The sequence below is a fragment of the Rhinatrema bivittatum genome, chromosome 9 (assembly GCF_901001135.1).
Source record: "Rhinatrema bivittatum chromosome 9, aRhiBiv1.1, whole genome shotgun sequence".
In the NCBI taxonomy this organism is placed as follows: domain Eukaryota; kingdom Metazoa; phylum Chordata; class Amphibia; order Gymnophiona; family Rhinatrematidae; genus Rhinatrema; species Rhinatrema bivittatum.
The window spans coordinates 115,025,796-115,049,727 of NC_042623.1; the positions used below are offsets into that span (position 1 = coordinate 115,025,796).

Here is a 23,932-nt window from a genome sequence, read left to right on the forward strand (position 1 = left end):
CAAATATCCTAATAAATATATATATGTTAATATCTGCAAAAATATAAATGGCATCAAGTGCTAAACCTTTACCAAACTCCAATAAAAGAAACAAGCCATTTAAAGATGTAATACTTTTTCTTTTTCAGCAAGAGCTTTTGCTGTGTCTATACAGATTCCATCTTCTTCTTCAGAGTCTGAATCTGAGCCATGAGGGCTGTCTTCTTTATCAATTTCTTCAATTATTTTGTCCTAGAAACACACAAAATAGAAACCACAGCTTTGAATACTACAAAAAGCATACATTCATAGTAAGATTTTAACAGAAAATGGCCTCTTTTTCCATTTACTATGCCCAATTTCTCCTCTCTACTGTGATACAATAGGCCCAAATTGATCTCCAGTTATTTCCCTCTCTTTACCTTACTACTGTTCTTTGTACCAGTCTAAAGGATGCTTGACAACTGTCATGGGATTGGTTACAACCACCTCTATTCCAGGCATCTACTATTCTCCCAGTAAAATAGATTTATTAGCATACAAAAAATGCAAATAGTAAAATGAAAAATGAAGATTCAAAACTAATTTACAAATATTTGATACAAATCTTTTATAGCATCTTCTCTTATGAATATTGTGTGCAATCAGTATAGCATCCTCAGATATTGCACAACCCTGAGACAGATGTAACTGCCATATGTATCCAGTATGAAGGGAAAGCAAGATTGCTATAGATAGCAGGAAAAATTGTCATAATGCGTGAGTAATGTCATCAGGCAGCACAAAAAAAGACTCTTCTCTCCTAGCTGGTACAGCTTAGAACATGCCCGGGAGTTCCCATATGGATACTACCTCATGAGCCTTTGCAGTCTAACCCAGAGCTAACTGAGAGAAGTAGTCAACTCTCCAGGGAGGTGGGTGGGTTACAAGTGTAGCATAAATGCCAGTGACCCTAAACAAGAACGTGCATTATTGAACTGAGGCCTGATGCCATGCACATAGATTAAACTAAACAGTGTAGGCTAAGTAACACAGAGATGGAGTCTTCAGTCAAGTGATGATCTTGGCAACTTGAGAAGTTGTGATTGTTCTTTCATATCAGATATTTGTCAGCACCTCAGAATGTGAGATGAGAACCTTGGACAAGAACTGTGCACGTCATAAGAAAATAAGAATTGCCATACTGGTTCAGACCAAGGGTCCATCAAGCCCAGCATCCTGCCTCCAACAGTGGCCAATCCAAGTCACAAGTACCTGGCAAGTACCCAAACATTAAATAAATCTCAAGCTACTATTGCTTAATAATTAATAGCAGTTTATGGATTTTTCCTCTAGGAACTTATCCAAACCTTTATTAAAACCAGCTACACTAACTGCTGTAACTACATCTCTGGCAATGAATTCCAGAGCTTAATTATGAATGGAGTGAAAAAGAATTTTCTTTGATGTGTTTTAAATGCACCCTAGTCCTTCTATTATCTGAGAGTAAATAACCGATTTACATTAACTTGTTCAAGTCCTTTTATGATTTTGTAGACCTCTATCATATCCCCTCCCTCAGTCATCACTTCTCCAAACTGAACAGCTCTAACTTCTTTAGCCTTACCTCATAGGGCAGCCGTTCCATGCCACTTATTTTGGTCACCCTTCTCTGCACTTTCTCCAGTGCAACACAGTATTCAAGATGTGATCTCACCATGGAGCGATACAGAGGCATTAATACATCCATTGTTTTATTAACCACTAGCCGTTAAAGCCCGTAACAACGGGCTACATTTAAAAAAAAAATTTCGGTCCATTTCCTTCCCACTTCCTCCCCCCTCTAGTCTCCCTCCCCCCACCTCACTCTCACCTCCCTCCCCCCTCTCCTCCCCCCACCTCACTCACCTCCCTCCCCCCCGCTCCTCCCCCACCTCACTCTCACCTCCCTCCCCCCGCTCCTCCCCCCACCTCACTCTCACCTCCCTCCCCCTCTCCTCCCCCACCTCACTCTCTCCTCCCCTCCCTCCCCCCACCTCACTCTCACCTCCCTCCCCATCTCCTCCCTCCCCCCACCTCTCCTCACTCTCTCCTTCCTCCCCCCACCTCTCTCCTCACTCTCTCCTTCCTCCCCTCACTCACTCCCCCTGCTCCTCCCCCACCTCACTCTCACCTCCCTCCCCCTCTCCCTCCCCCACCTCACTCTCTCCTCCCTCCCTCCCCCCACCTCACTCTCACCTCCCTCCCCCATCTCCTCCCTCCCCCCACCTCTCTCCTCACTCTCTCCTTCCTCCCCCCACCTCTCTCCTCACTCTCTCCTTCCTCCCCTCACTCACTCCCCCCTCTCAATCCCCTCCCCTTTCAGCTCATCCACACCCGGCAGACAGGGGGGGTGTCCCTCCCTCGCACACGCACGCATGTCACCGTCGTCGCCGCCGCGGCTACTGCTCCTCCCGCTCCTGCTCGTTGCTGCTGCTGCCGCCGCTCCTGCTCCTAAGGAGCAGGCTCCATTTTTTTTTTCGGGCACGCTCTGCTCTGGCCGACGTGCTGCCCGCACATGCGCGGTAGAGTTGCTCTCTACTGCGCATTTGCGGCACGTCGGTCAGGGCTCCCTTATCTAGTAGATTCCCTTCTTAATAATTCCTAACATTCTGTTGGCTTTTTTGATCGCCACAGCACACTGAGTCGACGATTTCAATGTGTTATTCACTATTAATCCTGGATCTCTTTCCTGGGTGGTATCTCCTAAGAAAGAACCTAATATTCTGTAATTACAGCATGGTTATTTTTTCCTCTATGCATCACTTTGCACTTGTCCACGTTAAATTTCATCTGCCATTTGGAAGCCCAATCTTCCAGTCTCGCAAGATCCTCCTGCAATTTATCACAATCCATTTGAGATTTAACTACTCTGAATAATTTTGTGTCATCCGCAAATTTGATCACCTCACTCATCGTACCCCTTTCCAGATCATTTATAAATATATTGAAAAGCACCGGTCCAAGTACAGATCCCTGAGGCACTCCACTGTGAAGACTGACCATTTAATCCTACTCTCTTTCCTGTTTTTTAATCAGCTTGCAATCTACAAAAGGACATTGCCTCCTATCCCATGACTTTTTAGTTTTCTTAGAAGCCTCTAATGCGGGACTTTGTCGACCGCCTTCTGAAAATCCAAATACACCACATCTACCGGTTCACCTTTGTCCACATGTTTATTCACCCCTTCAAAAAAAAATGTAGATTTGTGAGGCAATACTTCCCTTGGGTAAATCCATGCTGGCTGTGTCCCATTAAAATATGTCTGTCTAAATGTTTTGTGATTTTATTCTTTAAAACAGTTTCCACGATTTTTCTCGGCACTGAAATCAGGCTCACCAGTCTATAGTTTCCCGAATCACCCTGGAGCTGTTTTTAAATATTGGTGTTACATTGGCCATCTTCCAATCTTCAGGTACAACAGATGATTTTTTTAAAATATAATTTAATGTTTATTAAGTAGCACAACAGTACATAGATCATGTGAAACATGCAACAAGACTGATTTCAAGGTACCACGTCTGCATCATTAATAAAGTGAAGAAAATCTACAATAAAGATAATGCTGAATATTTTTAAATTGTTCCTCTCCCCCATCCCTTGACTCTCAATTGAATGTCTATATTTATGCCCTAAAAAAGTACTAGAAAATACAGTTTAGTTTGGGGTAGTATTTTCCGTTTTTCTGTCTGCTTCTCCCCAGTAACCACTTCCAGAGGCGAATATTTAGACATCTTCTTGCACGTGATTACAACGGATGATTTTAATGATAGCTTGCAAATTAACTGAAATAGGTCTGAAATTTCATTTTTTTTAAATTCTTTCAGAACACTGGGGTGTATGCCATTCAGTCCAGGTGATTTACTACTCTTCAGTTTGTCAACCTGGCTTACCACATCTTCCAGGTTCACCGTGATTTGGTTCAGTTCATCTGAATCATCACCCTTGAAAACTGTCTCTGGAATAGGTATCTCTCCAACATCCTCTTCAATAAACACTGAAGCAAAGAAATTGTTTAATCTTTCCACGATAGCCTTATCTTCCCTAAGTGCCCCATAAACCCCTCAATCATCTAATGATCCAACCAACTTCCTCGCAGGCTTTCTACTTCGGATATATTTAAAAAAGATTTTATTGTTAGTTTTTGTTCTATGGCCAACTTTTTTTCAAATTCTCTCTTAAACATAAGAAATTGCCATGCTGGGTCAGACCAAGGGTCCATCAAGCCCAGCATCCTGTTTCCAACAGAGGCCAAACCAGGCCACAAGAACCTGGCAATTACCCAAACACTAAGAAGATCCCATGCTACTGATGCAATTAATTTATTTAAGTCTTTTATATACCGACATTCATATGCACATCATGCCGGTTTACATATAACATTGCTAACTGGAAACTGAACCAGTTACATGGAACTGGTTCAGGGTTAACAAAGGAGTTAGGAACTTAAAAAATTCAAGAGAGGAGAAACCGTAATATAAAAACTCAAAGAGAACGAGCAATAAAATAACTATATGCGAAACAGGCTATGAGGAAACATAGTGGAGGTAGAACAATTGTGAGAATGCAAAAGGCAATGTAACAGACATGAACAAGCGAAGGGGTGAGGGAGGAGCCAATTGCTGGGTTGTAAAAGCAATGAACTATGCTATGGTAGGGTGGGGCATGAGGGATGAATGGATGTAAAGGTTTGGGCTGAAAAGTTAATTTTTTAATGAAGTGGATGGTGTTAGGGGTAGGCCTGCTTGAAGAGCCATGTTTTGAGGTTGTTTTTTTTAATTTTTGAGTACATTGCTCTTGTCTGAGGTCAGGAGGCATGGTATTCCAGGTTGATGGACCTGCAATCTATAGAGCATGTTCTTTAGTGGTATTGAGGTGGGTTAGCTTGGGCGAGGGAATGTGTAGGAAGATTGTAGGAAGATCTGGTTGGTCTGTTGGCTGTGTGGAGTTGTAATGAGTCGTTTAACCAGCGCATGCTCTGGTTGTGGAGGGTTTTATGTAGGATGGTGAGTGTTTTGTAAATGATACAGGAGGAAATGGGGAGCCAGTGGAGATCTCTGAGGATGGGTGTAATATGGTCTTTTTTGCGAGTATTTGTGAGAATTCTGGCAGCAGAGTTCTGAAGCATTTGTAAGGGTTTCATAGAGGCTTTGGGGAGACCGAGGAGTAGGGAGTTACAAAAGTCTATTTTGGTGAGTATGGTGGCTTGCAGAACAGTGCGGAAGTCATTTTGGTGGAGGAGTGGTCTGAGTTTCTTAAGGGTGTTAAGTTTAAAATAGCATTATTTCATGGTTGAGCCTATAAATCTTTTTAGGTTCAGTTGGTTATCTAAGGTGACTCCTAGGTCTCGTACTTGCTGTGAGAATGTAATAGTTTGGGGTAATGCTTTTATGGGGTTACTGGGTGGAGAGATGAGCATAAGTTCCATTTTGGATGTGTTGAGGGCCAGATTAAAGCTGTTAAGGAGGCTACTGATCGAGGATAGTGCTTTTTCCCAGGTTTTAAGTGTGTTGTCTAAGGAGTCTGTGATGGGGATGAGTATTTGCACGTCGTCGACGTAAAGAAAGTGAGGGAGGCTTAAATCAGAAAGTAGTTGGCAAAGGGGAAGCAGGTAGATATTGAAGAGGGTAGAAGAGAGGGAGGAGCCTTGTGGAACTCCCCTGGATAGGTGTATAGGTTTAGATTCGATGTCGTCAATTCTAACGTTGTAATGTCTAATAGCAGTGTCTAATAACAAATTAATAATGTCTAACAACATAAAAATAATGTCTAATAACAAATTAATAGCAGTGGCTATTCCCTAAGTAAACTTGATTATTAGCCTTTAATGGACTTCTCCTCCAAGAACTTATCCAAACCTTTTTTGAATCCAGCTACACTAACTGCACTAACCACATCCTCTGGCAACAAATTCCAGAGCTTTATTGTGCGTTGAGTGAAAAAGAATTTTCTCCGATTAGTCTTAAACATGCTGCTTGCTAACTTCATGGAATGCCCCCTAGTCCTTCTATTATTCAAAAGTGTAAATAACCGATTCACATCTACTCGTTCAAGACCTCTCATAATCTTAAAGACCTCAATCATATCCCCCCTCAGCTGTCTCTTCTCCAAACTGAACAGCCCTAACCTCTTCAGCCTTTCCTCATAGGGGAGCTGTTCCATCCCCTTTATCATTTTGGTTGCCCTTCTCTGTACCTTAGCCTGTCTTATCATGTCTTACATTTAACTTGCCAATGCTTATGCTTAATCCTATTTTCTTCTGATGGATCCTTCTTCCAATTTTTGAATGAAGATCTTTTTGGCTAAATTTTTCTCTTTCACTTCACTTTTTATTAATGCTAGCAATCGCTTGATCTTACTTCCACCTTTCTTAATATGAGGAATACGTAAGGACTGTGCTTCTAGGATTATTATTTTTTTTTTTTAACAATGTCCACACCTGTTACACACTTTTTGCCTTGGTAGCTGCAACTTTAAAAACATTTTTTTTTAAACTATTTTTCTCATTTTATCAAAGTTTCCCTTTTGAAAGTTTAGTGCTACAGCCATGGACTTACTTACTGTCCCCCTTCCAGTCATTAAGTCAAATTTGATCATATTATGATCACTATTACCAAGCAGCCCCACCACATTACCACTCTCACCAAATCCTGTGCTCCACTGAGAATTAGATCTAAAATTGTTCCCTCTTTCATCGGTTTCTGAACCAATTCCTCCATAAAACTGTCATTTATTCCATCCAGGAACTTTATCTCTCTAGCATGTCCTGATGTTTCACTTACCCAGTTGACACTGAAGAAACTGAAATCTCCCATAATTACTGCACTACCAATTTGATTAGCTTCCATAATTTCTCTTAGCATTTCACTGACTGTCTCACCATCTTGGCCAGGTGGACGGTAGTATGCTCCTATCACTATACTCTTCCCCAACACGGAAAGGATTTCTAACCATAAAAATTTGATAGTGCATTTAGTTTCATGCAGAATCTTTATCCTGTTGGACTCTATGCCATCCCGGACATAAAGCGCCACACCGCCTCCTAGGTGCTCACCTCTGTCATTGCAATATAATTTGTACCCTGGTATAGCACTATCCCATTGGTTATGCTCTTTCCACCATGTCTCTGAGTTGCCAATTAAATCTGTCATCATTCACTGCTATACACTCTAAATTTTCCCTTCTTTACTTCTTAGACTTCTGGCATTAGCATACAAACATTTCAAAATGTGTTTTTTGTTTGTATTAACAATCTGCTTTTCAGTTGACAGGGTTAAATTGGAATCTTTTAGCTCAGATGAGTTTTTAATTATAGGCACTTGGACTACTTTTCTTATTATTAGAACCTCTCTGTTGTGATGTCCTAAGCCTAAGGCTTCATTAGTATCCTTCGAAGATACCTCCCTCTGAACCATGCACTGCTGAGCAACTATCGGCTTTCCCCTTTGATTTAGTTTAAAAGCTAATCTACCTACTTTTTAAAAGGTTAGTGCCAGCAGCTTGGTTCCACCCTGGTTAAGGTGGAGTCCATCCCTTCGGAAAAGACTCCCCCTTCCCCAAAATGTTCCCCAGTTCATCCACACTCTGACTCAAGAGCTCTGCCTGCCTCTGGAGACCTGTGCGTGGAACAGGAAACATTTCAGAGAACGCTACCCTGCAGATTCTGGGATTTCAGCTTTCTACCTAAGATCCTGAATTTGGCCTCCCTCCCACATTTTCCTATGTTGTTAGTGCCCACATGTACCATGACAGTTGGCTCCTCCCCAGCACTGTCTAAAATCCTATCTAGGTGACGCGTGAGGTCTGCCACCTTCACACCAAGTAGGACTGTTGCCAGGCGATCATCACCCAGCTGTCTACATTCCTAATAATCAAAGCACCAACTATGATGGCCAACCTAACCCTTCCCTCCTGGGCAGTAGCTCTGGGAGAGACATCATTGGTGTGAGACGACAATGCACCACCTGGTGAGCAGGTCCTTGCTACAGGATCATTTCCTGCTGCACGAGGTTGATGCTCTCCGATTATGAGACCTTTCTCCTCCCAGGGAGCACCAGGGCTACCAGACTGGAGTTGGAACTTGGCTATGATGTCCCTGAAGTTCACATCTATATACGTCTGTCTACCTCATCTCCTCCAGGTCTGTTACTCTAGCCTCCAGAGATTGGAGTCATTCTCTGAAAGACAGGCCCTCCTTGTATCGGATGTACATGTACAACTTCTCACCAGCAGGTAAAAAATCATACATGTGACACTCAACGCAGGACTGGGAGGCCCCCCTCTTGCTACTGGACTGCTGCATTTGTTCAGTTCCCAGTTAAGTTTTAGGTTGCTATGGGAGTGGGACTGCATACAATTAGGGTCCTTTAAATGTATTAGTGTATTCACTATACATTTGGTAGTGACCTACAAGGGAATGTTTAAATGAAAATTATTCCTTACCTGCTAATTTTCGTTCCTGTAGTACCATGGATCATTCCAGACGGTGGGTTATGTCCCCCGTCCAGCAGATGGAGTCAGAACAAAAAACTCTCAGGGGAGGTCCCATATAACCACACCTCCCCTGGCTCAATCCTCAGTAAAAGACTATCAAAGCCAAAAGAGAAGAGATTATAAGAACAGAGGGATCAAGTTAATGAACAGAAGGCCATCTGGCCAATAACCAGGAACTAGTTTTGGAACTAAAAAAACCTTAACTGTGAACCTTGCAAACAGTATTGTGCTGAAAAAACAGTCTGCAGTACCAGAAGTACAGAGAGAAAACGGAAGCTAGAGACAGGTAAGCAGGGATGTCCCACAAACAACTACCCCCAGAACAAGAGAGGGTGTCTGGAATGATCCATGGTACTACAGGAACGAAAATTAGCAGGTAAGGAATAATTTTCATTTCCCTGTACGTACCAGGATCATTCCAGACGGTGGGATGTACCAAAGCTTTCCCATCATGGGTGGGCCGTGGACAGCCCTGCCCGAAGGACTCTGTCCCCCAGTTGTCCGTCCGACGGAGCCCGGACGTCCAGGCGATAATGTCTGGTAAAAGTGTGAATCGACTTCCAAGTGGCCGCCCTACAGATTTCCTGGATGGGCACGGAGGAACTCTCAGCCCAGGAGGTTGCCTGGGCGCGGAGAGAGTGAGCCTTAATCACCAACGGCGGAGACTTACCTACTCCCAGATATGCCGCTATGATTGCTCCCTTTAACCAGCGAGCAATGGACTGCTTCAAGGCCATGCACCCTCTCCTAGGTCCCGACCAAAGAACAAATAAATGATCGGAGAGCCGGAACTCATTGGTTATCTCCAGATAGTGCATTAGGACACGCCTTACATCTAACTTGTGGAGATCACCCGACTGAGGAAGAAAAGGACGGAAGGTCCACCGACTGATTGAGATGGAACCCGGAAACCACCTTGGGCAAGAAAGATGGAACGGTACGCAAAGAAACTCCACCGGGCGAAAAACGAAGATATGGCTCTCGGCAGGAGAGAGCCTGCAACTCCGAGATCCGGCGTGCTGAACTAATTGCCACCAGGAAGACTGTCTTGAGTGTAACATCTTTGATGGTAGCGGCACGCAAAGGTTCAAAGGGTGAGGTGCAGAGGGACCGGAGCACCAGGTTTAAGTTCCACGATGGACAAGGCGGTCGGATTGGAGGCTTCAGATGTTTGACCCCCTAAGGAAGCGCAGAATATCCGGATGGGAAGACAGAAAGCTGCCGTCCATCCCCTGCAGAAAAGCCCCCAGAGCCGCCACCTGAACACGGAGAGAATTGTAGGCCAGCCCTAGATCCAATCCCGCCTGTAGAAAGGAAAGAATCTGTGCCACTGAAGCTTGTGGAGCCTGAATGTCTTTCGAGACGCACCATTCTTCGAAGACCTTCCACACCCGGACATACGTGACTGATGTGGATGTCTTTCGTGAATGTAACATAGTGGAAATAACTGGCTCAGGATAACCGCGACGCCTCAGTTTGCGCCTTTCAAAAGCCAGACCGCAAGACAGAAGCGATCTGCCGCTGGAAAAAATATTGGACCCTGACGCAGTAGCCGCGGAAGGTGACCTAGCCGAAGCGGGTTCCCCACCGCTAACTGCAGGAGATCCGCGAACCACGGTCGTCGGGGCCATTCCGGTGCCACGAGTATCACCGGACCCTGATGAGCTTCTATTCTTCGAATGACCTTTTCCACCAGTGGCCACGGTGGAAAGACATACAGAAGGCACCGTCGAGACGATGGGAGTACCAGCGCGTTGACCCCTTCTGCACCGTGCTCCCTTCTTTGGCTGAAGAAGCGAGCTGCCTTTGCATTCCTGGCCGTTGCCATGAGGTCTAAGTGAGGAATTCCCCAGCGTTCGATGATCAGATCCATCGCTTCCTCCGAGAGTTCCCATTCTCCCAGATCCAGGTGTTGTCGGCTGAGGAAATCCGCCTGTACGTTGTCGACGCCCGCTATGTGGGAGGCTGCCAGACATAGGAGATGACGCTCCGCCCATTCCATTAGTCGGTCGATTTCCAGCGACACCAACCGACTCCTTGTGCCCCCCTGACGGTTGATGTATGCCACCATGGTGGCGTTGTCCAACAGAACTCAAACCGCCCTGAGACGCACAAGGTGTAAGAAACCCTGAAGGGCGAGTCGAACGGCCCTGGCCTCTAGACGGTTGATGGGCCAGGTCGATTGTTCCTTCGACCATTTCCCCTGAAGCGAACTGTCCTGACAGACCGCTCCCCAGCCGGAGAGACTGGCATCGGTGGTCACAATCATCCAGTCTGGAGACTCCAGGGACACACCCTGAGCTAGTCTCAAGGGGTCCAGCCACCACCCGAGGCTGTGCCTTGCAAAGTCTGGGATTGGAAGGACCGCCTGGTAATCCCGGGACACCGGCTTACAACGGGAAAGCAATGTTCTCTGAAGGGGTCGGAGGTGGGCAAAAGCCCACGGTACCAGATCGATGGTGGAGGCCATGGTTCCCAGAACCTGGATAGTCCCACGCCGTCGGGAGCTCGAGAGCCAAGAACCTGAGGATCTGCTCGCGTAGAGCTTGCGCTCTCTCCTGGGTGAGGAATACCATGGCTGCTCTCGTGTCGAAATGGGCTCCCAGAAAGTTCAGTGTCTGAGAGGGCTGTAGCTTGCTCTTTGTAAAATTGACGATCCACCCCAGGGCATGAAGAAGTTGAATTACCCTGTCGACCGCCTGAATCCCCTGTACCCGCGACTTCGCTCTGATGAGCCAATTGTCCAGGTAAGGGTGTACCAGGATGCCTTCCCTTCTGAGCGCCGCTGCCACTACCACCATTATCTTTGTGAAGACCCGGGGTGCCGTGGCTAGTCCAAAAGGTAGAGCCCGGAACTGAAAGTGCTGATCCAAAACCTTGAATCGAAGATATCTTTGATGGGCGTGATGGATCGGAATATGTAGGTATGCCTCCGTCAGATCTAATGAGGCCAAAAACTCTCCTGGATGTACTGCCGCCAGGACAGAACGGAGCGTCTCCATGCGGAACCGAGGAACCCGGAGGGAGTTGTTGACGGTCTTGAGATCCAAAATGGGTCGAAAAGTATCTTCCTTCTTGGGCACTACGAAATAAACGGAATAGTGACCCCGTCCCAATTCGGAGGCCGGCACCGGCACAATCGCCCCCAAGGCAAGGAGACGACTTAGGGTCTGTCGAACTGCCTAGCGCTTGAGAAGGGACCCACAGGGCGAGAACAGGACTCTGTCTGGTGGAGTGCGTACAAAATCCAACGCGTAGCCATGTCTTAGAATACTTAGAACCCATTGGTCTGAGGTTATTTGGACCCACGTTTCGTAGAAGAGCGCAAGTCGACCCCCCAGCCAGGGAATCGACTCGTGGGTCCGCCTGGCATCATTGAGACGACTTCGGCGAGGTGCCTGTACCGTGGCCGTCCTTACTGGGCCGACGGCCTCAAAAGGACCGATTCCAAGTGTGCGAGCGAGATGAAGGGGCCCGAGGCGGTTGTTGCCTCGTGGAGCGCACCTTACGCTGACTATGATATCGGCTTCTGTTGGTATTGAATGACCTGTAAGAGCGTGGTCGATCCTCCGGTAACTTGTGGACTGCATTTTCATTGAGGGACTTAATAATCTGATACAGGTCCTCCCCAAACAGGTACTTGCCCTTGAAAGTGAGAGACCCCAGACATGTCTTGGATGAAGCATCCGCCGACCAATTCCTTAAACAAAGGAGGCGGCGCACCGACACCGCTGCCACCATGGCTCTTGCTTGCACCCTGATAAGATCATAGAGAGCATCAGCCCCATAGGCCACCACTGCCTCCAACCTGTCCGCCTGGTGGGCCTCGGAATCCGGCAGGGACTGTGAGGTGAGCAGCTGTTGCACCCACCGGAGCCCTGCCCGCTGTGCTAATGAACTGCAGATAGCAGCTCGCAAGCCCAATGCTGAAACCTCGAATACCCTCTTCAGGAACACTTCCAATTTCCTATCCTGAATATCCTTCAACGCTGTCCCGCCAGTGACAGGGATGGTTGTGTGTTTGGTCACCGCAGAAACGGCCGAATCCACAGCAGGAACTTTGAGAAGCTCCAAAAAAACCGCCGGCAGAGGATACAATTTGTCCATGGCCCTGCCAAGCCTAAGATTGGCCTCAGGGGTATCCCACTCCCGGGCAATTAGCTGTAGGATAGAATGATGAGTAGGAAAAGCCTTTGCTAGTGGACGAAGACCTGCTAAAAGTGGATCCCCCTTCTTGACATTAGGATCTGGAGCCACCGGATCCGGAGGAGGGTCAATATCCATCTCCTGTAAGATGTGTGGTATGAGCTCCTCTAATTCCCCGGCTTGAAAGATTCTGAGGACTCTGGGATCATCTCCCTTGACCTGGGCCCCCAGGGAGGGGTCATCAGCGAGTGGATCCAGGAGAGGGTCTCCTCCCCCCGCTGGCTGCGGAGCTGCAGGAGTGGTCGGGGAACCTCGAGACGTTCCTGGCCGTCCCTCTGGAGGAGGGACGCCCCCTTGGGGTAAAAAGCTCCCCAGGGAGGGGATCAGGCATGGTAGCTTAGCTGGAGGAGGTCCCCCTCCCCCCAGCAGGGTGTCTCTGCTACATACAAATGCTCTGTGCATTAAAACTACAAACTCAGGAGAGAAAAAATCATCCGAATGTGCCCCAAGCCGAGTAACAGGCTGAACTCCGGCACCAGGAAAAGGCAGAGTAGTCGAAAGTTGGGCGTCTGTGTCCTCCTCTGAGAGACCGCCGTTTGCAGTTGGGGACAAAATGGCCGCCGTTCCCGCGCTCGGTGGAAACGGGGCCTGTCTCTTTCTGCCCCCGCGGTCCTGAAGACGCTCGACCTCCCTCGGAGGAGGGCTATCCTCCCCTCCCGAAGACATGCTGACAGGAAGTTATTCTCGTTGCAGGGGATTTCCCTGTCCACCGCCGCCCTCACCACTCAACTGCCGCTGTATCGTGAGAGGAGGGAAGGAGGAGGAGGAGGAGGAGGAGGGGCAGCTCGCGCGCGAAAATATAAACAGTCAACCGGGACGGAAAGACTGCGGGTCCGGCCCGGTTCCCCACCCACCGACCCGAAGAGACCGTCGGGGAATGACACTTCCCGACGGCAGGCGGCCCCGGGGAATATTACATCGCGGGGCCGCGGGCCGGGAGACTCCTCGCACCTCAAGGGCAGGGCGGGTACACACAACCTCGGGCAAGAGGGGAGGGATCGGCCCCACCAATGTGCTCCCTCGGACCTGAGCGCCCTGAAGCAGAAAAACCTACGGCGCCCTAAAATAAAAATAAACACTTACCTCCAGCCCTGCAACAAACGGGAGGAGGCAGGAAAGGAAAGGAGTAGAAAACAGAAACACAGCCTGTCAGCAAGTCATTGTTCCCTCAGGACAAAAAAACCCTTTCCTGGCTGAAAAGCTGAATCTCTACTAATAAAATTTGTTTAAAACAACTTGATCCCTCACAGAGAAATAAAAGGAGTAAAACCCTAAGGCTTAATGCTGGGGACCTCAGAGTCCCCTGCTCAACATCTGCTGGAGTCAGAACTATACTGGGGATTGAGCCAGGGGAGGCGTGGTTATATGGGACCTCCCCTGAGAGTTTTTTGTTCTGACTCCATCTGATGGACGGGGGACATAACCCACCGTCTGGAATGATCCTGGTACGTACAGGGAAACTCTTGATAAGGTGTGGGAAATTTCTGAATTCAAGTTAAAAGGCTGATTTTTTTTTTTAGTGTGAAAGTGTCACCTGTCTATAAATTAAAGGATGAACTAGGAGAGGGGTGGGAGGGTTGGGAAATATAAACACCAAACTTCTGTTTCTTGCCTGCCTTTCTCCCTATTTAATACAAAATCACACAAAACTCCTGGATTTTGCCTGCCCTCTGACTAGCTATTCTATACAGACACAGAAATAAGCTAAATAATATAACCCAATAGCTTACTTCTCCCCAATACTTTTAAGTTTTAAAAATTTCCCCAAGCAGTACTTACTGATTCTTTTCAGCCACCAGCAAAGTGATCATCTCCTCTCAGTGCTCCCACTGGATCGTGGTGAAAAAAAACTTTGTATCCAGCCATAAGACCCGCTATGAAATGGATATTAATCGCCAGTGTCTGTGATGAACTCTATGAATTTCATTAACCCGCAATCTGGACCCAGATGAGCAACATTGGATTCTATGGAACTAATGCAATGAAGTTCCGAATGGAGAAAAGAACTCTGAATTATAGAGACTGTGGATTTTACATGGACATTATACCAGAACACTTTCTTAAAGGGACATTATCCAGGGATTTTAAACAAGGATTATCCCAAAACGAGCTTTGCTTCCAGAGCATGGCTTACAGAACTTTGACTGCTGCAAGTTCACTTTACTTCTGAACCTGCAAGTAAGACTGAGTTTCATACTCAGAACCACTTATTCCATAACCACGAAGCAGGAGTCTGGCCAACTATCCCTTGAAAGAATTAAAACTAAAAAATTATTTATCATATATCTCATGGAGACGTCTGTGAAACCTTTGGGTTCTGTCAACCACCATATGGTGTTTCACTGGATTTCAACCCATGGTATTGAGACAGATCATAACATGATCAAATTTAAACTAATAATTGGAAGGGGAACAATAAGTAAATCTTCAGCTCTAACACTAAACTTTCAAAAGGGAAACTTTGATAAAATGAGGAAAATAGTTAGAAAAAAACTGAAAGGTGCAGCTGCAAAGGTTAAAAGTGTTCAACAGGCTTGGACATTGTTTAAAACTACAATCCTAGAGGTGCAGTCCATATGTATTCCACACATTAAGAAAGGTGGAAAGAAGGCAAAAAGATTACAGTCATGTTTAAAAGGTGAGGTGAAAGAAGCTATTTTAGCCAAAAAAAATCCTTCTAAAATTGGAAGAAGGATCCATCTGAAGAAAATAGGATAAAACTTAAGCATTGTCAAGTTAAGTGTAAAACATTGATAAGACAGGCGAAGAGAGAATTTGAAATGAAGTTGGCCATAGAGGCAAAAACTCATAATAAAAACTTTTTTAAATATATCTTAAGCAAAAATCCTGTGAGGGAGTCAGTTGGACCATTAGATGACCGAGGAGTTAAAGGGGCTCTTAGGGAAGATAAGGTCATTGCAGAAAGTCTAAATGAATTCTTTGCCTCCGTGTTTACTAATGAGGATGTTGGGGAGATACCAGTTCCAGAGATGGTTTTCAGGGGTGATGAGTCAGACGAACTGAACGAAATCACTGTGAACCTGCAAGATGTACTAGGCCAGATTGATAAACTAAAGAGTAGCAAATCACCTGGACTGGATGGTATGCATCCTAGGATACTGAAGGAACTAAAAAATGAAATTTCTGATCTAATAGTTAAAATTTGTAACCTATCATTAAAATCATCCATTGTACCTGAAGACTGAAGGGTGGCCAATGTAACCCCAATATTTAAAAAAGGCTCCAGAGGCGATCCGGGTAACTATAGACCATGAGCCTGACTTCAGTGCCGGGAAAAATAGTGGAAACTATTCTCAAGATCAAAATCGTAGAGCATATACAAAGACATGGTTTAATGGAATACAGTCAACATGGATTTACCCAAGGGAAGTCTTGCCTAACAAATCTGCTTCATTTTTTTTGAAGGGGTTAATAAACATGTGGATAAAGGTGAACCGGTAGATGTAGTGTATTTGGATTTTCAGAAGGTGTTTTACAAAGTCCCTCATGAGAGGCTTCTACGAAAACTAAAAAGCCATGGGATAGGAGGCGATGTCCTTTCGTGGATTACAAACTGGTTAAAAGACAGGAAACAGAGAGTAGGATTAAATGGTCAATTTTCTCAGTGGAAAAGGGTAAACAGTGGAGTGCCTCAGGATCTGTACTTGGACCGGTGCTTTTCAATATATATATAAATGATCTGGAAAGGAATACGACGAGTGAAGTTATCAAATTTGCAGATGATACAAAATTATTCAGAGTAGTTAAATCACAAGCGGACTGTGATACATTACAGGAGGACCTTGCAAGACTGGAAGATTGGGCATCTAAATGGCAGATGAAATTTAATGTGGACAAGTGCAAGGTAATGCATATAGGGAAAAATAACCCTTGCTGTATTTACACAATGTTAGGTTCCATATTAGGAGCTACCACCCAGGACAAAAGATCTAGGCATCATACTTTAAAATCGTCGGCTCAGTGTGCTGCAGCAGTCAAAAAAGCAAACAGAATGTTAGGAATTATTAGGAAGGGAATGGTTAATAAAACGAAAAATGTCATAATGCCTCTATATCGCTCCATGGTGAGACCGAACCTTGAATACTGTGTACAATTCTGGTCGCCACATCTCAAAAAAGATATAGTTGCGATGGAGAAGGTACAGAGAAGGGCAACCAAAATGATAAAGGGGATGGAACAGCTCCCCTATGAGGAAAGGCTGAAGAGGTGTTAGGGCTGCTCAGCTTGGAGAAGAGACGGCTGAGGGGGGATATGATAGAGGTCTTTAAGTTCATGAGAGGTCTTGAACGAGTAGATGTGGCTCGGTTATTTACACTTTCGAATAATAGAAGGACTAGGGGGCATTCCATGAAGTTAGCAAGTAGCACATTTAAGACTAATCGGAGAACATTCTTTTTCACTCAATGCACAATAAAGCTCTGGGATTTGTTGTCAGAGGATGTGGTTAGTGCAGTTAGTGTAGCTGGGTTCAAAAAAGGTTTGGATAAGTTCTTGGAGGAGAAGTCCATTAACTGCTATTAATCAAGCAGCCTTAGGGAATAGCCACTGCTATTAATTGCATCAGTAGCATGGGATTTTCTTAGTGTTTGGGTAATTGCCAGGTTCTTGTGGCCTGGTTTGGCCTCTGTTGGAAACAGGATGCTGGGCTTGATGGACCCTTGGTCTGACCCAACATGGCAATTTCTTATGTTCTTATGCTCAGGAGTGTAGCCTGGATTGTTTAAAGACGTTGCTATAATATAATTTAATGCAAACTTTCCCATGTTATCTCCCACCCCCTTTTAATACCTTGTTCGCATGTTTTAATCGTTCAATGTAAAGCGCCATGCCTAGCGCCAGTTTATGTTACAATGTGAACCGATATGATATCCTGGATGAATGTCGGTATATAAAAATTTTAAATAAATAAATAAATAAATGAGATAAAACTGATTTAATTAACTTTCAGCTGGGTTAGTAAGTTTGGCAATTGTGTAATTAATTTGTGCATCGTTGTGCTTGGAGATAACGCATATAAGTTCTGCTTATCTTTCATTACAGTGCTTTGCGCTATGAAACTAAAACCAAAAACAAAGAAACTAAAACCAAAAACAAAGAAAATAAATATATGTACCATATTAAATCTTGTATACTTATGCTGCTACAATAAAACTGATTGATTTCCTCACAAAAGTGTAAGTAACTAGTCCCTTAAAACTTATGAATTCATATCATAAGGTTATCAGATTAAATTCTCAATTAAATGTAGATATCTAAACCTGATATTCCTACATAAGTATGGCTAATTCATCCTGCTAGTTACAGAACACAGCATTTATGGAAAGCTTTTTCCATGGATAAGAAGGCTGAATTAGCCAAACATGTGGGAGTCCTGGGCTGAGGGTTGCAGCGGAGCAATTACTAACAAACAACCTGGACCCCACCATTGAGAGCTGACTACATGGAAAAAAAGATTATGCAAAAAAGGAAAATTAGTTCTTACCTGTTAATTTTCGTTCCTGTAGTACCACGGATCGTCTGTCTCCACCTGATGGAAAGGAGGCTCAACCCACTGTCTGGACTGATCCGGGTACGTACAGGAACTGCTTGTTCAAATCTGCTATCATTCCTAGAAAGATTGTCCAGACACTAGTTGAATGCAAACATATGCACTGATGACCATGAGCAGCTTCACAAATATCCTCAATTGGCATCTCATGAAGGTGAGCAACTGAAGAAGCCATAGCTCGCATCTCATGAATCTCAATTGGATTTGAGAATTGAAGGCCCACAAGTGTATAACAATGATGAATAAATCAGCACTCCCATTAGACAACGTATGCTTAGTGACCGCCACACCAAGCTAACTAGGGTCATACGAGACCAATAATTGTGAAGTTTGATGATGTGGTTCAGTTCTCTTTTTGTAGTATACCAAAGCACACTTGCAATCCAGAGTATGGAGGGATTTCTCCCCTTTGTACACAAGGCTTTGGAAAAGAAATGGGCAGTATAATGGACTGACTATTATGAAATGCAGAGACAACCTGTGGAAGAAACTTCCGATGACTATGAAGGACCACTCTATTATAGAAGAACTACATGTATGGAGAATAGTGAACCAGTGCCTGAAGTTTGCTGATACTCCTTGTTGATGATATCACAACTAAGAACAGAACTTTCCACCTCAAAAATTTCAATGAAGCGGATTCCAACAGCTCAAAAGGTGGCTTTATAAGCTGAACAAGAATGACATTTGAATCCCTGGAGTCGAGATTTCTGCATGGGAGGCTTAATCTGCTACAAGCCTTTCATGAACCTAGATATCAATGAGTGACTTAAGATGGGCTTGTCATCCACTGCAGCAATGAGGCAACTATGGCGCTGAGATGGACCCTCACCAAGGACGTGGCCAGACTAGAGCATGAAAGAATACACAGGTAGACAAATAATTAACATGGCTCACAAGAGAAGGGGGACTAAGGACTTCGCTGGCAACAGACTGTGAGCCATTTCAGTTTTCAAACTATAAGCCCAGCGAACAGGCAGTTTCCTGGACAATACTATGATGTCCTTAATATCCTTGGGTAAGGAATGCCTCAATTCAACCTCCATGCCATGAGGTGAAGCGAAAAAAAGAGTGGGATGGAACAGAAAGCCCCTTTCCTGAGTTAACAAGGAAGGTTCTGATCCCAAAGGAATTGGAGGGCAGCTGGACAATCGTATGAGGTATGGATATCACACTTGCCAGGGCCACACAGGTGCTATGAGAATCAGCCGGGCCTTGTCCTGAAGGACCTTCCGGATTGCTCCTGCAATCAAAGATATTGGCAGAAAAAGTGTACATGAGGTTAGTGCTGCCTTCGAGCAGGAAGGCATCCATAGCTAATTTAAAGTCGCTAGATAGAATTGAGCAGAACCTCTCCAGCTTCCTGCTCCACTCCGTCATGAACAGATCAACTGCTGGCCAACCCCACAACTCAAAGAGTGTTTGTAGTTGATCAATGAATAGACCACTCATGCAGCTGAAATACCCTGCTAATGCCTGGAAGATACCAAAACAACCACACACACTCTTTTTTGGAGGGATCCACGAACTGTGTCAATCACTCAAATGTTATCACCTCCCTATTAATACTTCACATTAAATAGCCTGACTTTTACTTAAATCCCGTGAAAACTTGGAATATTATGTATTTTACCATCAGAAAAAATCTCTGGAAATAATTATTGTGCATAAAAATATGTTAGAAGAACCGTAGAAGATGAGAAACTCGTGTATTAGAGATCTGTGTGTGGCGCTTAAAGTTGCACCAGTGTTACAGAGAGAGTAACAGTTTCTATAAGCATCCACATTTGTTCATTTATAACATTGATTGAAGTCATTTTCTAAAGAAGATTGTTTTACACGCTGAGAATATACAAAAAAGTAAAAAAACACAGTTGGAGGAGGTTGGTTGATGATTATATTGCAACAGCACATTACTGGGTGGTAGTGCCAATTTGAATTCTGTATGAAACCTTCCACTCCTTCCTTAAAAATATTTTTATGCACAATAATTATTTCCAGAGATTTTTTCTGATGGTAAAATATATAATATTCCAAGTTTTCACAGGATTTAAGTAAAAGTCAGGCAATTTAATGTGAAGTATTAATAGGGAGGTGATAAAATTTGAGGCCTGGAAGATAGGCAGCCTATACGATAGCTTGAAACTTGGCAACCCAGCGATAAATCAGCAGCATATCTTGGCAAAGAGACCACGATCCCGTAGCCCCTTGTTTGCTGAGATAGAACATAGCCACCTTGTTGTCTCTATGAACTAAGATTTGCTGTTCCAGGAGGGCATGCTAGAAAGCCATGAGAACATACCTCATGTACATTCACCAACCTCAATTCTAGATTTATCTGGAGGCAGCTTTTCGGAGGACCATGTTCCCAGAGTCTGAATTAAACCTGCATGGGTTCCCCATTCCCTTGTGAAGGCGTCAGTCTTTAGAGTTACCTGTGGCGGCAGAGAATGGAGTAGAGCTCCTTGCTGAAGCACTCAGGCATTCCAATCACCAGCGAAGTCCTGAATCATACGCATGGAAAGATGGATGACTGTATCAGTGGGACTACGTGCACCACTACCACATGGCCCAAGATCACCAAAAGGGCTCTCGCCATGGATGGCCGTGAGGATAACAGCTTGTGTATGAGAGATACTAATTTGGTGACTCTGTCTGGTGGCAGGAAGGCCCTCTTGTACAGAGAGTCTATCCACACCTCTATGAACTTTATCCTCTGCATGGGACCAGGATAGACTTCTCAAAATTTACTAGGAATCCCAGCTTCTGAAGGAGCTGGACCATTGCTTTCAGAGAGGCCAACACTGCTTCCCAAGAGTGCACCGTCACAAGCCAGCTCTTAAACCAACTAAGGGTGGCCTTCTTTTTGCCTGATACCAAAAGTAAGGGCTCCAGACAGAATCTCCGAAAAGTTAACATCTATTTTCTTCTTTTTTTTTTCTTTTGAGTAGCACTGAAAAATGGTGTTCTTGGGGCTGCCAAAGAAGTGAGGCAACAAAAAGTTGCAAAAACAATTTAGGGAATCAAGAAGGTCAACAATATGGAATAGAGAAAAAGAGCACATGTCTGTGCTGTGCTCAGACAAAAACAGACTGAGGAGGCTCACGAGACAACAGCTGCATGGAAACTCCTGCACATGCTCAGTAGAGCTCAAAGCTCTACTAGCTAGGACAGACAAGTCCGTTCGGTGCTGCTGGATGATGTCACCAATGTGTTATGGCTAATTCAGTCTGCTAATACATAGTATTTGTGGCCCTATAAAGTGGGGCCCTATAAAGTGTCATGGCTTGAAATGGCAACAAAATAACCAGAACCTGAAATCAGCCCAGACCTAAACTTAATTGTAAAACTTTAATTTCAAGCAGGATATGATAATGGCAGTAAATGAACAGTTTGAAGATATTAACATTGCCAAAAAACTAGAGGCTATCTTTAAGTTCATTTTAGCAAAAACAAATATTTTTCCGACAATAACCTTTTTGTTGATTAAGTTACAGTTAATGCAGTTTGATTTTAAGAGGTTTTTACTGCAATCTTTCCCCAATAAAATCAAAGCTTTACAAATTAAGTTTTAGAGGTTTTTGATAATAGTATAAAAATAAAACGAAGGCAAATAAGTAAGCCCATTTGACTATTTGCTATGTAGCAGCCTGTTGTAAGTCAGAGGGAAGTTTCTGTCCTAAAATATGCCACATAGCAATAATCAAAAAACTGTAATGCTTTTCCAGGGGGGAAACAACAGGAAAAATTATATTCTAACCAGCCAATAGTGATTCCCAATCACAATCTAATTCTGGTCAACAACATTTTTTTCTGGTAAAACTGAAAGTGCTCTTTTAAAAATGATTTGCATCTATAATTGTTCCAACAGAATGAAAGTAATATTTATCTATAGACATTACTGAAAAGAGTTTCTTCAAACTGTTTATGCCTACTCTGAAATATGCTTGTAGGATGCCTTTTCATTCAAACAGATTAATGTAACTGTGAACATACTGCCACAAAAATACTATATAAATCTATTTCCCACAGCATTTACATTTGAGAAAATTCTGAAGTTCACGCAAAAGAAAGCAAGGTAATATGAGGAATGCCACAGGGATTGGTCCTGAAGCTGGTTCTGTTTAATATGTTTGTCAGCAATATTGCTGAAAGTTTAAGATGGGAAAGTTTGTCTTTTACAGGATGACACTAAGATGAGCAACATACTTGAGGGAGTAGACAGCATGAGAAAAGATCTAAGAAAACTTGTGGAATTGTTGACTGCTTGGCAGCTAAGTTTCATTTCTAATGATTGTATAGTTTTGCTTTTGAGGTGCAGAAATCTGAGGGAACATTACAATGGGAGATGAGACACTGATGGTCATAGAGCAGGATAGAGAAATTGGAATTATATTATTCAATAATTTCAACATAAGTTGGTGACCACAGCTAGAGAGACACCAGGGTGCCCAGGCAGAGACATAACTAAAAGAAAAAAGAAAAAGCAAGTTTGCTTAGTGTTTTCCATAGAGAGGATGAATTAGCCATAATATGTGGGTGGCACTGAACAGACAGCTTTGTCTTAGCTAGTAGAGCTTTTACTCTACTGAGCGTATGCAGGAATTCCTGCCTGGGCATTGTATTATGAGCCCCCTCAGCCAATTTTAGAGCTAATTCTAGCTAGGTAGTCAACTTTCCAGGGAGGCAGGGAACATTTAGTATGGTGAATTCATCCTGTTATCTACGGAAAATACCGTTTACAGTAAGTAAACTTGCTTTTTCACATCAATAAGTAGGGCTAAATAAGACATAACATGTGGGGAGTCCCAAGCTGAAGATTGCAGCAGAATGTTAGCTGAATAAGAAACCCAGACCCCATTTATGGAGAGTATTTTACTAGGTGAGCAGGCTATGTAAAACTGTCTGAATATACTGCCTCTCTTGAGAGATTGCCTAGACGGTAATGGGCCATCAAGGTGCTTTCGAGAGGCATGGCTTTCAGAATAGTAGCTAATGTAGCCATGGCTCTAATTTGATGAGCCTTGATGGAGTCTGTAATTTGTATTCCTGCTAATTTATAATAGCCAGTTGAACAATGTATATTTGGCCACTGTTATGCCCAGTCGTTAGGATCATAAGAGACGAATAATTGAGAAGTCTGGTGATAAGACTGAGTTCTTCTTTTGTGCATGTGGCCTCGGGAAGAATGTAGGTAACGTGATGGCTTAATATAGAAACCTGATATTACTTTTGGTAGAAATTTCGGGCACGTGTGGAGAACCACCCTATTGTAAAAGAATTGCATATAAGGAGGATAATGATCTAAGGCATGAAATTACTGACTCTTTGGCTAAGTTTCTGCTACAAGGAAAATCACTTCCCTTGTCAAAACCTTGAGAGAAGCCAACACTAAGGGTTCAAATGGTGGTTTCATCAGTTGTGCCAGAATGATGTTTAGATCCCATAGAAAGGATGGTTTCACAACTGGGGGTTTAGTATGCCACAAGCCTTTCATAAATGTGGATACTAATGATGACTGGAGATAGATTTACCCTTGGATGGAATATGGTAAGCTGCTTGACAATGAGATGTGCTCATACCTACCAGTGGCGAAACCTGAGACAGACAGCAATAGTAAATAATTTAGAACGTGTTTGCGTTCGCATGCATATGGATGCAAGCTG

At 44.1% G+C, this 23,932-nt stretch overlaps 1 protein-coding gene across 3 annotated transcripts in view; it reads right to left on the bottom strand.

The window, feature by feature from the left end:
* Positions 1-23,932, bottom strand: part of RPAP3 (RNA polymerase II associated protein 3) — a 196,896-nt gene that overhangs the window by 152,784 nt on the left and 20,180 nt on the right. For all 3 annotated transcript variants that reach the window (XM_029616263.1, XM_029616264.1, XM_029616265.1), the window contains one exon: positions 115-231. In XM_029616263.1, the coding sequence (XP_029472123.1) occupies positions 115-231 (117 nt within the window). The remainder of the gene's footprint in view (positions 1-114; positions 232-23,932) is intronic.